The sequence below is a fragment of the Pantherophis guttatus genome, chromosome 10, assembly GCF_059756535.1.
Source record: "Pantherophis guttatus breed Tessera chromosome 10, ASM5975653v1, whole genome shotgun sequence".
NCBI lineage: Eukaryota > Metazoa > Chordata > Lepidosauria > Squamata > Colubridae > Pantherophis > Pantherophis guttatus.
In genome coordinates this window covers 1665310-1678066 of record NC_142072.1, presented here as the reverse complement: position 1 = coordinate 1678066, position 12757 = coordinate 1665310, and the positions used below count along the sequence as shown (strand labels likewise).

The following is a 12757-nucleotide window of genomic DNA, read 5'->3' as shown; positions in this document are numbered from 1 at the left end:
AGGTGAGGCGGGGGTGGGGTGGGGTGGGGTGGGGTCTCCCGCTGCTGGGGCGAGGGGAGGGGGGCGCCCTTTGGAGCAAGCCCCCCACCAACCCAGCAAGAGAGATGAAACTGTAGGTGGTTGGGGCGGGGGGAGAGCTGGGAAGGAAGGAGCTGCACCGGTTGAACGTCTGCCTGTCCCAAGGGGGCCCAAGCGCAGCGCCAGGATGGCTCGAAGGGATCATCTTGCGCAACTCAACCGGGATCCTTGCACAGCCGGAGAGAAACTCTTGGCGCCCCCTGCTGGCCCACGTGGGGAAGCGGAGGAAAACCGTCCGGAGCAGCTGCCTTCCCCAACCTGCCGCCCGCTGCGTTGCATTGGCTTGGACCCACACTCCCCCCCCAAAAAACCCTCCCCCCAATCCCCCCCCGCGGGAAGGCTGTTGGGAGGAGAGGAGGCGCCAGGACTCCGATCCAGAACTTCCAACTTCAGAAAGGGCTTAATGAGCAGGTTGCAATCCTGGATTTTTATTTATTCAGAACTCTACCGGTTGGACAGTTTGAAAGCACCGGTTCAAGAAAACCCGGCAGCCCCACCAAAGTCTACCAAGGAAAGAGGCCAAATGTTCCAGATTGAGGCCTTTCTCGGCACCAGGATCCGGTACGGACAGGATTGGGAGCAGGAGGCACTGGGCATCCTGGCTAAATCGTGGTTAGTTCAAGTGACAACTGATTCTTCTCCATTCCTGGCTAGCTTGTCCCCTCCTTGCAGTTTTCCTAACAAGGATTTGGAACCCCCAGGAGCTCTGCCCCCCTCCCGCCCTCATGTCACAGCAGATGGGGCAAGAGTTGAATGGTTGAAGCATCGCTGGGGTCACGTGATCAAAATTCAGACACTTGGCAACTGACTTGTATTTATGACGGTCGCAGCATCCCAGGGTCACGGGAACGCAATGTGTAACCTTCCCAGCTGGTTTCCGACAAGCAAAGTCAACCGGGGGGGGGGGATTCTCTTAAGAACTGCACGATTCACTTAACATTCGGAGCGATTTGCTTAACGACGGTCATAAAAGGCTCGTAAAATGGAGCGAAACTCATTTAACTTGGCTTGCTTAGGAATGAACATTTTAGGCTCAATTGCGGTCTTAAGCCGAGGGCTACCTGTTTAGTCATTGTTATTTGGAAAAGCGGCGTGGAACTGCCATCTGCAGGAGCAGTCTATCCTCAAAATTAGGTGAGCTCTGCTATTTTGTGGTTCTTTTCAGGGGCTTCCTGGGAAGCAGGAAGAAGCCGGGCCCAGCAGGGTCTGGTTAGGTTCGCTGTTCCTCCATCTCCGGGGCCCTCCCTCTCTGCCTGGCATTGCAAGAGAGCTGGGTGCCAATTCTGCCCTTCCTGCCCAGAATTGGCTGGTTCTGTAGACACGGAGCTCCGGTGGAAATGTTTTAATGCCACTTTAGTCTTCATAAACAGCTGGTTTCACTTCCCAAGCTTTGCGAGACAACGCCTTGGCCTGGTCCTTGCTTTCTTTTTATGCAATTTTTTTTATTAAGAATCTTCGCATAATTAAAAAGCCTATCGAAAGAAAAAAAAAACACACACACAAAAAAAGAAAGAATGAAAAGAAAAAGAATGCGCAGGGGGGAGGAAGAGAACAGAAAATGAAGGGGTTTTGGGATCCAGAGGTGGGCAAGGTGTGCCCTATTTGGCTATAAGACATGGATCCTCGTGCCATCCATCTCTCTTCCGTGGCACAGCTTGCAACGGTTTGATGATTAATTAACTCTCTTCTGCCGAAGGCATCTTGGCACAACCGGACGACTCTTAAGAGGGGTTATTTGCGCGCTCTGAATGCCCATCCGGCGTGGCATGATAGTTTCCATTGACGTCTTTAGGAACTCGAGAGCTGCTTTACGTGGAAAAACGGACCAGCCATTGGGTAAGAATTAGACGGGTTCGTATCCTGTCATCCTTGTGGGATTTCACACCCAGACCCCTCACACAGAGACAGTTTGGTATAGTGGTTAAGGTCTTGGTCTATAAACCAGGAGACGGCAAGTTCTAGTCCCACCTTAGGGATGAAAACCGGCTGGGTTTGGGCCAATCACCAGGAGACGGTGAGTTCTAGTCCCACCTTAGGCAAGAAAGCCGGCTGGGTTTGGGCCAATCACCAGGAAATGGTGAGTTCTAGTCCCACCTTAGGAATGAAAGCTAACTGGATCACTTTGTGCCCATCATCAGGAGTCTGGCCTTAGGCACGAAAGCCAGTTGGGTGACGTTGGGCTAGTTACCAGGTGACTGGGAGTTCTAGTCCTGTCTGAGGCACAAGAACCAATTGGGTGCCTTTTGGCCAGTCCCTCCTTTTCAACCCAACCCACCTCACAGGGTTGTTGTTTTGGGGAAAATAGGAGGAGGGAGCAGTATTAGATATGTTCACCGCCTAGTGTTGTTTATAAAAATAATAATGGCAGAATAAAAATCTAATAAATAACTAAATTTCCCTTTGTGGACTTGGGGGAATCTCCAAAAAAATCCTTGTTTTACGGCCAGCTAGAGCATCAATTCAGTGACGCCCGCAGAGTGCCTGATTTACGGTAGACACTTGCCTAAAACCCAAGAGCCTGGAAAAATACGGGTAGACCTTGATTTACAACCCACAATTAAGCCCAAAATCTATGTTGCTAAGCCAGACATCTGTCAAGGGAGTTTTGTCCCATTTTACGATCTTTCTGGCCACCGTTGTTAAGTGAATCATTGCAGTCGTCAAGTTAGGAACACGGCTGTTAAGTGAATCTGGCTTCCTGTTGACTTTGTCAGAAGGTCAAAAAAACCCCTCCCTGAAAACGTTCTCATTGCAAAATGGCCATTTCCAACGCTCCTTTCCCAAAAAGACCCCTCTTCCCCCCCCCCAGCAGCTGCCAAACGGAGCCGGAGCTATACTGTTAAGTGGAAAAACAATTAAAAATAACTTCCCCCCCCCCCCAGAAGTTTGGGCCGTAGGGATAATTTCCGGATGTTTTTCTGAGTGGGGGAGAGGTTCCTTTGCCAAGAAATTATGCCAGGCAGAGCGAAGTGAATCAGAGGGAAGACACTGGGTGGGTGGGGGCTGTTCTCTGACTTGCAAGGAGGGGGGGCATTGGGGCGGGAGGAGTGGGACATGCAGGAGGAGACTTCGAGCTGTGTCCCCGTTCCCGAGATAAAGCCCCCGCGGCAGGATGGAGAGCTCCCCCCACAGTGATGAAATCCAATATTTTTTACTACCAGTTCGGTGAGCGTGGCTTGGTGGGTGTGGCTTGGTGGGTGTAGCAGGGGAAGGATACTGCAAAAACCCCATTCCCTCCCCACTCCTGGGGGAAGGAAATTGCAAAATCTCCATTCCCAGCCCACTCTGGGGCCATCCAGAGGTGGTATTTGCCGGTTCTCCGAACTGCTCAAAATTTCCGCTACCGGTTCTCCAGAACCTGTCAGAACCTGCTGGATTTCACCCCTGCCCCTCCCGTCCCCCCCCCCGGTGGCTGCTTCTGAGCATCTTCGTGCAACATCAGCCAGGTGTGGCCAGCAGCAGCCTCCGTGGTGCTTCCCCGGGAGGGAAGATTTGGGGAGGGGTGTCTGTCTGGTGCTGAGCGGTGGACGATCTGCCTTCCCATTAGGAGCTTCACAACACGCGATTCTGCAGTGGATGGACCGAACACCATTCCGGTATCCGCATGACACGTTGTGTCTCCGTGAGGTGTCTGAGCACCACAGCTGGGCCAGAGAGGGTGGGAAAAGAAGCAGGCTGGTGTGATGCACAATGCGCCAATCCTCTGGGCGAGGGCGGGAAGAGCAGGAGGGGGGGGCGTCCCGGTCCAGGGTTGGGACTGGCCCAGCATAAGTGGGCAATCTCACCCGTGGGGAATCACTGCCTTCTCCAGGCCTTGTGAGTCACAAGCCTTCCGGGTGCAGAGTCATTGGATGTTAAGAGTCAGACGGACCAGGAAAATGCGCCTGGAAGTGTCCTACCTTCTTTTATTTTATTTGATTATTTTATCTTTTATTTCACTTCATTTTTCATTTTTTCATTTTATTTTATTTTATTATTTTACATTTTATTTCATTTGATTATTTTTATTTTGCTTTTCTTTTATTATTGTACATTTTATTTCACTTCGTTTTAGTTACTTGACGGTTGCATTATTTCATTCGATACGTTTTATTCATTTTGCTTTTTTATTATTATTGTGCGTTATACATTTTATTTAACTTTAGCTTTTATTTTACTTGATCTACTTGATTTTATTTATTACTCATTTATTTATGTTACTTCGTTTTATTCATTTCATTTTTTTTTCCTTTTGCTTTTTTTGTTGTTGGATATTGCCTGTTTTAGGTCATGTTTCATTTTACTTTATTTTATTTACTTCCTATTTTATTCAATTATTTCATTTTTCTGTTTCTTCAAGTTGTACACCTAAATCAGGGTTTCTCAACCTTGGCAACTTGAAGAGGAATAGACTTCAACTCCCAGAATTCCCCAGCCAGCATAGCTGGCTGGGGAATTCTGGGAGTTGAAGTCCATTCCTCTTCAAGTTGCCAAGGTTGAGAAACACTGCTCTGCTTTTCACACGGATATCGGAGTTGTGTGGCTGTCATTTGTGACCTACCCAATGATTCTTTTGTGGACAACCTGCAATTACAATTTTTTATTTTTATTATTTTTATTTTGTGAGGGTGGAAAGATTATTTGGGGAGTGGGATTCTGCCCAGGGCCAATTGATGAGCCCAAATCCTGCTCCAGCTGGAAGCTGCCTTGCCGTCTTCTTCCTCTCTGGCTGTTTGCAAATTGGATTTGGCTCAGGGGGGAAAAAATCCATAATACGTTTCCGGAAATTTTCATTTCCAGACCCCTTGAGTTGCGGTAATGATTTTACGATAATAGAAGGTTATTTAGTCATTCCACCACAGCAGAAAAGTAGAGGTCGAAGCAGTAATTCGGAAGTGGGTTATTATTATTATTTTTTTACAGATGCTTAATGGATTACTGACAAATTTTGTTTAGATGAAAAAGAAGAGCGAAAAAGAGGTTGAAAGAAGGGTCTAAACATTTATTAGAATAAACAAGGACAAGAAAATTTGTGTGGTTTTAAACTTCCAGGCAACTGGATCTCGGTGATAATGAGGACTAGAAGCTTCCTTTTTTTCAAGGCTGTTCCGCTTGTTCTACGGTGCTTCTTATTCAACTTGGAGGGGAATAAAAAAGCAGCGAACATTAGAGAGAGGCAGATTAGAAAGGAATAATACGTAACTCAGAAGCTCAGGCTTCCAATGTTTAAATAGAAGTACAGATAGCCCTTGACTTAAAATAGTCCGTTTAGTGACCGTTTGAAGTTACAACGACCCTGAAAAAAGTGACTTATGGCCATTTTTCACACATATGATGACATTACATTGTCTCACTTAGCAACACAAATTTTGGGCTCAATTGTAGTTGTAAGTCGAGGTCCTAGGGATGCAACAACCGTCATAATTGTGAGGACGGGTCATCAGTCCCCTGTTTCAGTGTTGTAACCTCAAACAGTCACTAAATGAATGGTTGTAAGTCAAGTATTTTGGGGAGAGGGGTTCTTACCCAAGAGAGAGGCCAAAGCAATTGGGGAGGGGGCCATCCTGGCTCACAGCACGATGCAGAAGAGCCGTTTCTCTCGGAAAGGATTCTCGGCCGAGGAGACGGGAGTGACCAGGGGGTCCTCCTTCGCATGGGCTTCGCAGTACGCCAGGAGATCAGCTGCCGCCTTGGACACCTGGCCCAGAGGAAGCGCGAAAGACAGACTTTAGCTAGACTACTTCACTGCATTACTTCAGGAGCAGCCCTGGGCATCTGTTCAGGGGCACTTGATGTTCGGGGTCCACTCCTTTGGCTCCCGAAGCCTTGAGCTAGACTATTTCACTATGTTACTTAAGGAGCAGCCCTGGGCATCTGTTCAGTGAGCATCCAATGTTTGGGTCCCCCTCCCTTGGCTCCCAAAGCCTTTAGCTAGACTACTTCACTGCATTACTTCAGGAGCAGCCCTGGGCATCCGTACCGTGAGCATCTGATGTTTGGGACCCACTTCCTGGCTCCAAAGAACCGCCCCTCCCTTCCCCACTTACCTTCATGCGATCGATGTTGACTTCGAGTTTCAGCTGTTCTACCGTCTTGCGTGCCTCCGCAATCTTGGCCATGTTGTTGGACATGTCGCTCTACGCACACAGGGGGAGGGCACACCTTCGCCCAGCAGGGGGGCACACACAGAGACAAGCCGGTTGTGCGTTCGCAGCTGCAGCGAATGGGGAAGGAGCGCAGCGTCCCTTCCCAGATGAGAAGATATTCATGCAAAACCCACATTTTGCATTTGCTATCAACGCAGCCCTCGGCTTTCAGAATGCACTTAATCCACAAACACACACATACACACACCCCAACAAAAGCCTGCGCCAGAAAAGTTGCACGGTCCAGACGGTGTCTAACTGTCCCGCTCAATGACCAGCCTCCCTCCCTCCCCCAATTTGGAAAGTCCCATATGAGAGGAACACAAGTAAGGCAAGTGAAATACCCAGTTTCTGCAACCGTTCCTCATATATTTTAGCCTCTCATCCACTCATTATCTTTGTAGCTCTTCCCCGCCCTCTTTCTAGAGAGCAATTAACCAAATGTTTGTTTCGTACGTCCAGCCGTCTTTCTTGCCAGAATTAAAGAGAAAATAACAGAATAGAAGAACAGCATTGGAAGGGACCCTGGAGGTCTTCTAGTCCAACCCCCTGCTCAGGCAAGAAGCCTTGTAACATTTCAGTCAAATGTTGTCCAATCTTTTCTTAAAAACGTGCAGTGATGGGGGAGCACCCACAACTTCCGAAAGCAAACCTTTCTATTGATTAATTGTTCTCATTGCTAGGAATTTCCTCCTTAATTCCATGTTGCTTCTCTCCTGGATTCGTTCCCATCCGTTGCTTCTTGTCCTGCCTTCAGGGGCTTTGCAGAATAGCTTGACTCCTTCTTCTTTGGGGCAGCCCCTGAGATATTGGGGGACATGAATATCTCCCCAAGTCCTTTTCATTAAACTAGACATACCCAGTTCCTGCAGCCGTTCATCATAAAGAGCCTTGGTAGTACAGTGGTCTAAAGCACCCTGTTATTAAGACCAGCTGCCTGCAATTACTACAGGTTTGAATCTCGCCAAGGCTCAAGGTTGACTCAGCCTTCCATCCTTTCTAAGGTAGGTAAATTGAGGACCCAGATTGTGGGGGCAATAAGCTGACTTTGTATAAATATACAAAAGTATGAAGGCTATTGCTCAACGCATTGTAAGCCGCCCTGAGTCTCCGGAGAAGGGCTGCATATAAATCAAAATTATTAAAAAATAAAAATGTTTTAGCCTCCAGCCCCCCACCAATCATGTTCGTTGCTGTTCTCTGCACTCCAATTAACCAATGTTTGGTTTCTTATGTCCAGCTATCTTTCTTGCCAGAATTAAAGAGAAAATGAGACAGGGGTGGATGGAGGGGGGCGGTCAGGCTACCGAAGAGATGAAGGCACCGGGTGACAGTGGGAGACTCAAAGCCTGCCCTACTTTCCAAAGGAAATTGGCTCCAGACCCCCAACCGGGCGGAGCAACCATTTGCAGGGGGCAAATGCCATTAATTAGCTCTCTCCTTATGTCCCCCCTGCCCCCCCCACCGCTCAGGGGTCTGCTTCACAAGATTCAAAGCCATCCAGTAATTGCACAGCCCTCCTGCGTTGGAGATGGGAAGAAGCAGCTGGGGAAGGAAAGATTAAGACACAGCTAGAGATTTTGGGTGGGTGGGTGGGTGGGGGAGGTGCCAGGGTATCAGGGGGCCTTTGGAATCAGCCCCTCCCTTCTAAAGGCTCCCATTCTTAGAAGATGTGAGGTGTTAATACGGCTTTGTAATGCCTTGGTAAGGCCACGCTTGGGATATTGCATCCAGTTTTGATCGCCACAATATAAAAAAAGATGGAAAGAGTGCAGAGAAGAGCAACAAAGATGATTAGGGGACTGGAAGCAAAAACATAAATAACAGTTGCTGGAATTGAAGCGTTGCTGGCTGGGGGATTCTGGGAGTTGAAGTCCACCCATCTTCAAGCTTCCAAGGTTGAGAAACCCTGGTTTAATGAAAAGAAGGACTAGGAGTGACATGATAGCAGTCTTCCAATATTTGAGGGGCTTCTTATACTTCTACTTATTCCAATACTTATTCTCCAAAGCCCCTGAAGGCAGGACAAGAAGCAACGGATGGAAACGAATCAAGGATTGAAGCAACCTGGAACTAAGGAGAAACTTCCTTATAGTTAGAACAATTAATTGTTAATTAAATATTAAACTAATTAATTCAATGGAGTGACTTGCCTCCGGAAGTTTTGGCTGGTCCAACACTGGAGGTTTTTAAAAAGAGACTAGGCAATTATTGGTCCAGAATTGTATAGGATCTCCTGCTTCAGCAGGGGGTTGGACTAGAAGACCTCCAGGGTCCCTTCCAATTCTGTTATTCTGTTCTGTTATTCTGTTAAGACGGAGGTCTTCAAACTTGGCAGCTTTAAGACTTGTGGACTTTTTTTTTTTTTAAATTTGATTTATACGCCGCCCTTCTCCGGAGACTCAGGGCGGCTTACAATGCGCTAAGCAATAGCCTTCATCCTTTTGTATATTTATACAAAGTCAGCTTATTGCCCCCACAAACTGGGTCCTCAATTTACCTACCTTAGAAAGGATGGAAGGCTGAGTCAACCTTGAGCCTGGCGAGATTCGAACCTGCAGTAATTGCAGGCAGCTGATCTTAATAACAGGGTGCTTTAGACCACTGTACTACCAAGGCTCTTCTGGGACTTCAACTCCCAGAATTCTCCAGGATAGCTGGAGAGGGGCGTCTTCGGAGAGGGGCGGCATATAAATTGAATTAAATTGAAATTGAAGTCCACAAATCTTAAAGCTGCCAAATTTGAAGACCTCTGTGTTAAGAGTTCATTTTTGGCAGTGCCTCTGAGAATATGCAGAGTCCTTTTGAAACCTACAAGGTAGATCAAGCCACTCTCTTTCCCTCCCTCATTCCAATTTCTAGGGGTTAACCCCAAATTTGGGATCCGGAATACTTCTGGCAGTTTGCTCTGCTGTTTTACTCAGTTTCTGGGGGATTCTGGGAAGAAATACAATTGGCAGGGGAGCTGTGTCGAAGGGTTGCAAAACGGGCTTGCAATGCCAGGTGTCCAATGCCAGTTGCCAAGAAAGGAAGCCTCTGAGCATATGCAGAGGGCTTTTTACTGCTTTTTTTTTTTTGCTTTCCTGATAGGAAAGCCAGATCTTTCTGCTGCCCTGCCCTGCCAGCTGGGACGCAATCCAGCTCAGCTTGGCACCTGATGCCAAGGGAGAAGACGGCTCCCTCATCTCTGCTTGGCACAGATAAATATCAGGAAGAGAGCAAGTGATCCCTGGAGATCCCCTCCGTGTTTGAATTGCAGAAAGAAAGGACCTCAAGAAAGTAGCATTAGGGATCACACACTCTACAAGTTAGGCTAGGGCTGCTGCCTTTAAAGATTTAAGATTACTAAAATATTGAAAAGTGAACTGTTTTAAAATACAGTGGCTAAATATTTAATGCTAATATTCATTACTGCAATGTTTTAAGCTTTTATTCTGTTTCTTTGTTCATTTTTAAGTGAGATGGGTGGCATATTAATTCCATAATAAATAAAATTATGATGCAAATGGATAAACAAAATGCAGTGATCCAAATGGGTGCGTTTATCCTACTTTTTTTTCCCTCTTGAGTATGTGTAGAAATAAAAATACAAGGGAAACCCAAACCTATTTTTCAACAAGAACCTAGTTAAATGTTCAAATTTGCTTTCCCCAAAAGACTTTAATTTTATTTGTATTGTATTCAGAGAGGGCCCAGCAACTCTGGACGGTGATAAACAAAGGTTAACAAAAGCCTGCCGGTTTTAGAAGTTTTAAATTAAATTAATTTTTAATTACAATGGAAAAGCATCTGGTACTTTATACTTATTATGTCCACATTTCCTGTGGGATGCTAAAGGACTGCCAATATAATATTTCATGCAGCACATGAAATTTTAGTGCCTCCTAAACTGCTAATATTCTGAATATTCCATCTTGGCTGTCACTGTTAGGTCACTTTCTCCTATAAAGTAAGGAAGGGGAAAAGGGAATTTCTGATCTTCGAAACCTTTAATTTGTGAGGATGCAACTCAAGTGAAACATTAAAAAGTTTGCAATGAGTTAAGAAAACCAGGTTGGTCTGCAGCAGCCTGAAATCAAATTTCAGGTAGCATTTTTTTTAATGAATAATAACATTTCATTCAAAGCCATCTGTTTTGCAAGTTTGGACTCTGGGTTTTGAAATTTCGATTGGACTTGAATAAAAATATGTTATTTAAAAAAAGGCTATTTACTTCTGATCTCTTACTATCTTTTAGATGAAATTAAGAGAAGAACGTTTCGTGAAAACTGGTTTTTAGCAGGTGGGCGCTGAGTATTTATCGGTGTTGTTTCTTCAAACTTAGAAAGAGCTGGATGTATGGCTAAGACCTCTGTCCGAAAAGAAACTAGAGGTCACTCATCTTTTATGTCTTTTTGGTCAGTTTCTTATTTTATCGTTCTCCTAGCTTGTATTTTAAGGTGGGATATCAAAACTGAATGAAGAGACTCTTAAGAAAAAGCATCACTTTTGATGCCTCTGGATCAAATCTGTTAGCCAGAAAAGATGCTACCAGACACCTCTGAGTTTTTGAGTCCCATCCATCAAAACTCAGGTCCTAAGAAGCAATTAAAACCTTGGCTTTGCTCAAGAGGGCCCCCCCCAAATCCCCTCCCTTCCACCCCAAATTTTGGCTTAGAAGGGGACAGCTTTGCTGGGGTGCATGCGTGTTTGGTTCATTCCCCCCCCTGTTTCTCCAGAATCTGGGGTACCAAATGCCAGCTCCCCTCCGAACCCACACTGCCCATTTCCCCCCTCCCCTCCCTCCAAAGCGAGTGGCTCCGGGTTCAAAGAATAAGAAAGAGAAGGTGAGAATCGTGGAAGGTTCCTACCTGTTGCAGCTTCAGGGAGTGACTGCCTTGGGCTCTGGATGGTGTGAGCAGCTGGTGGAAGGTCCCCGCTGGGGTTTTACAGACAAAGAACAGAAGAAAGGGACCTGCTGCTGCCAGTGGCTGCCTCCCCCCCTCAAGAGAAGCTGTTTTATATGCAGAGGGGAGGATGGGCCACAGGATCTAAGGCTGGAGACCTGGTTTATGGAAGCATTTGGAGATTTCCAGGATCAGTGTTTCTTAAGCTTAGCAGCTTGAAGAGGAGTGGACTTCAATTCCCATAATTTCTCAGCTAGCATTTTAATGAATTTAAAAGATGGGTGGACTTCAACTCCCAGAATTCCCCAGCCATTATGCTAATGAACTTATCAGATGGGTGGACTTCAACTCCCAGAATTCCCCAGGCAGGATGCTAGTAAACTTTTTAAGATGTGAGGACTTCAAGATCCAGGCTAGCTGGGGAAATTCTGGGAAGTGAAATCCACACATCTTCAAGTTGCTAACTTTGAGAAACACCGCATTGAGAGCCCTCGACAGGTAGTCCTTGACTTAAAACTGTTCATTTAGTGACCATTCAAAGTTACAGTGGTGCTTTAAAAAAAATGACCCTGCACCGTTCCTCGCTCTTAGGACTGTGGCAGCACCCCCACAGTCATGTGATCCCAATTCAGGTGCTTCGTGACCGGGGTGTATGTACAATGGTCCCAGCATCCCATGTCTTTTGCCAGGTTAGAACTAACCGAGTTTCATAGGAAGTTGGCTTAGGGTACCAATCAAAAAAGATAGTATTTCTCTATGTTATGCTTTTTTTTATTTTTATTTTTAAAAAGACAAAAGGCAGGGGGTGAAAATTAGCTCGGGATATCACAGGTGGACAAAGATTGTTCAGAATAAAATTCTGCAGAATTTTGTAAAATTCTGCCAGCGATGTTGGATTTTAGCATCATTTATGGGAGGAAAAACAATCTTGGGTGCAGTGCTGATGTCGGCCACAGGAGGGCAGAGCAGGCAAGAAAATCACCCCATGGAAGGCATCTACTTAAGAGTATTAACAAATATTCCTGGAAAATTCTTGCCAGCCTCTGAAATTCGATTCCACTACCAAATTTGGAGATCAGGCAACTTGCTAGACCTGAATGAGCAAAAGGGAATTTCTGAGCTCATATAATATGTGGCTTGCCTGATTCTTATCACCTGGTAATGCAGTGTTTCTCAACTTTGGTGACTTAAAAGATCTGTGGACTTCAAGTCCCAGAATTCCCCAGGCAGTAAAAGTTCAATAGTGTGCTGGCTGGGGAATTCTGGGAGTTGTAGTCCACACATCTCAAAGTTCATTAGCATGCCCACTGGGGAATTCTGGGAATCAAAGTCCACAAGTCTTAAAGCTGCCAAGTTTGAAGACCTCTGACATATCTTAAAGTTGCTAAGATTATCAAACACAATGGTCATGCAAGAACACACTGAATTATATTTCTGCATTTAAGTCAGATTTTTTTTTTCCTAGACCCCGCCGGGACACTGCAACCGTCATAAATACAAGTCAGCTGCCAAGGGTCTAAATTTTGATCACGTTGCAACGGTCGTAAGTGTGAAAAACGGTCATAGGTCCCTTTTTTCAGTGCCGTTGTAACTTGGAACGCTCCCTAAATGAACGGTTGTAAATGGAGGACTACCTGTAGAGGGGAGATTTTTAATCCCCGGGGGGTT

General features: G+C 46.0%; 1 protein-coding gene across 3 annotated transcripts; it reads right to left on the bottom strand.

Annotated features, from left to right (window-relative positions):
- Positions 1 to 5038: 5038 nt before the first annotated feature.
- GNG8 (G protein subunit gamma 8) lies at positions 5039 to 11167 on the bottom strand. Of its 3 annotated transcripts, none has more exons than XM_034438237.3 (4): positions 11054 to 11167; positions 6105 to 6302; positions 5584 to 5755; positions 5039 to 5194 (listed from the first exon to the last, which is right to left on the bottom strand). In XM_034438237.3, the coding sequence occupies exons 2-3, from the start codon at positions 6186 to 6188 to the stop codon at positions 5627 to 5629; spliced, it is 213 nt and encodes a 70-aa protein (XP_034294128.1). In that variant the 5' UTR covers positions 6189 to 6302; positions 11054 to 11167; the 3' UTR covers positions 5039 to 5194; positions 5584 to 5626. The 3 variants fall into 3 exon arrangements, with proteins under 3 accessions (XP_034294128.1, XP_034294129.1, XP_087732632.1); XM_034438238.3 differs by having other exon boundaries at positions 6105 to 6271; positions 11054 to 11150; XM_087876506.1 differs by lacking the exon at positions 11054 to 11167 and having other exon boundaries at positions 6105 to 6709.
- Positions 11168 to 12757: the final 1590 nt, after the last annotated feature.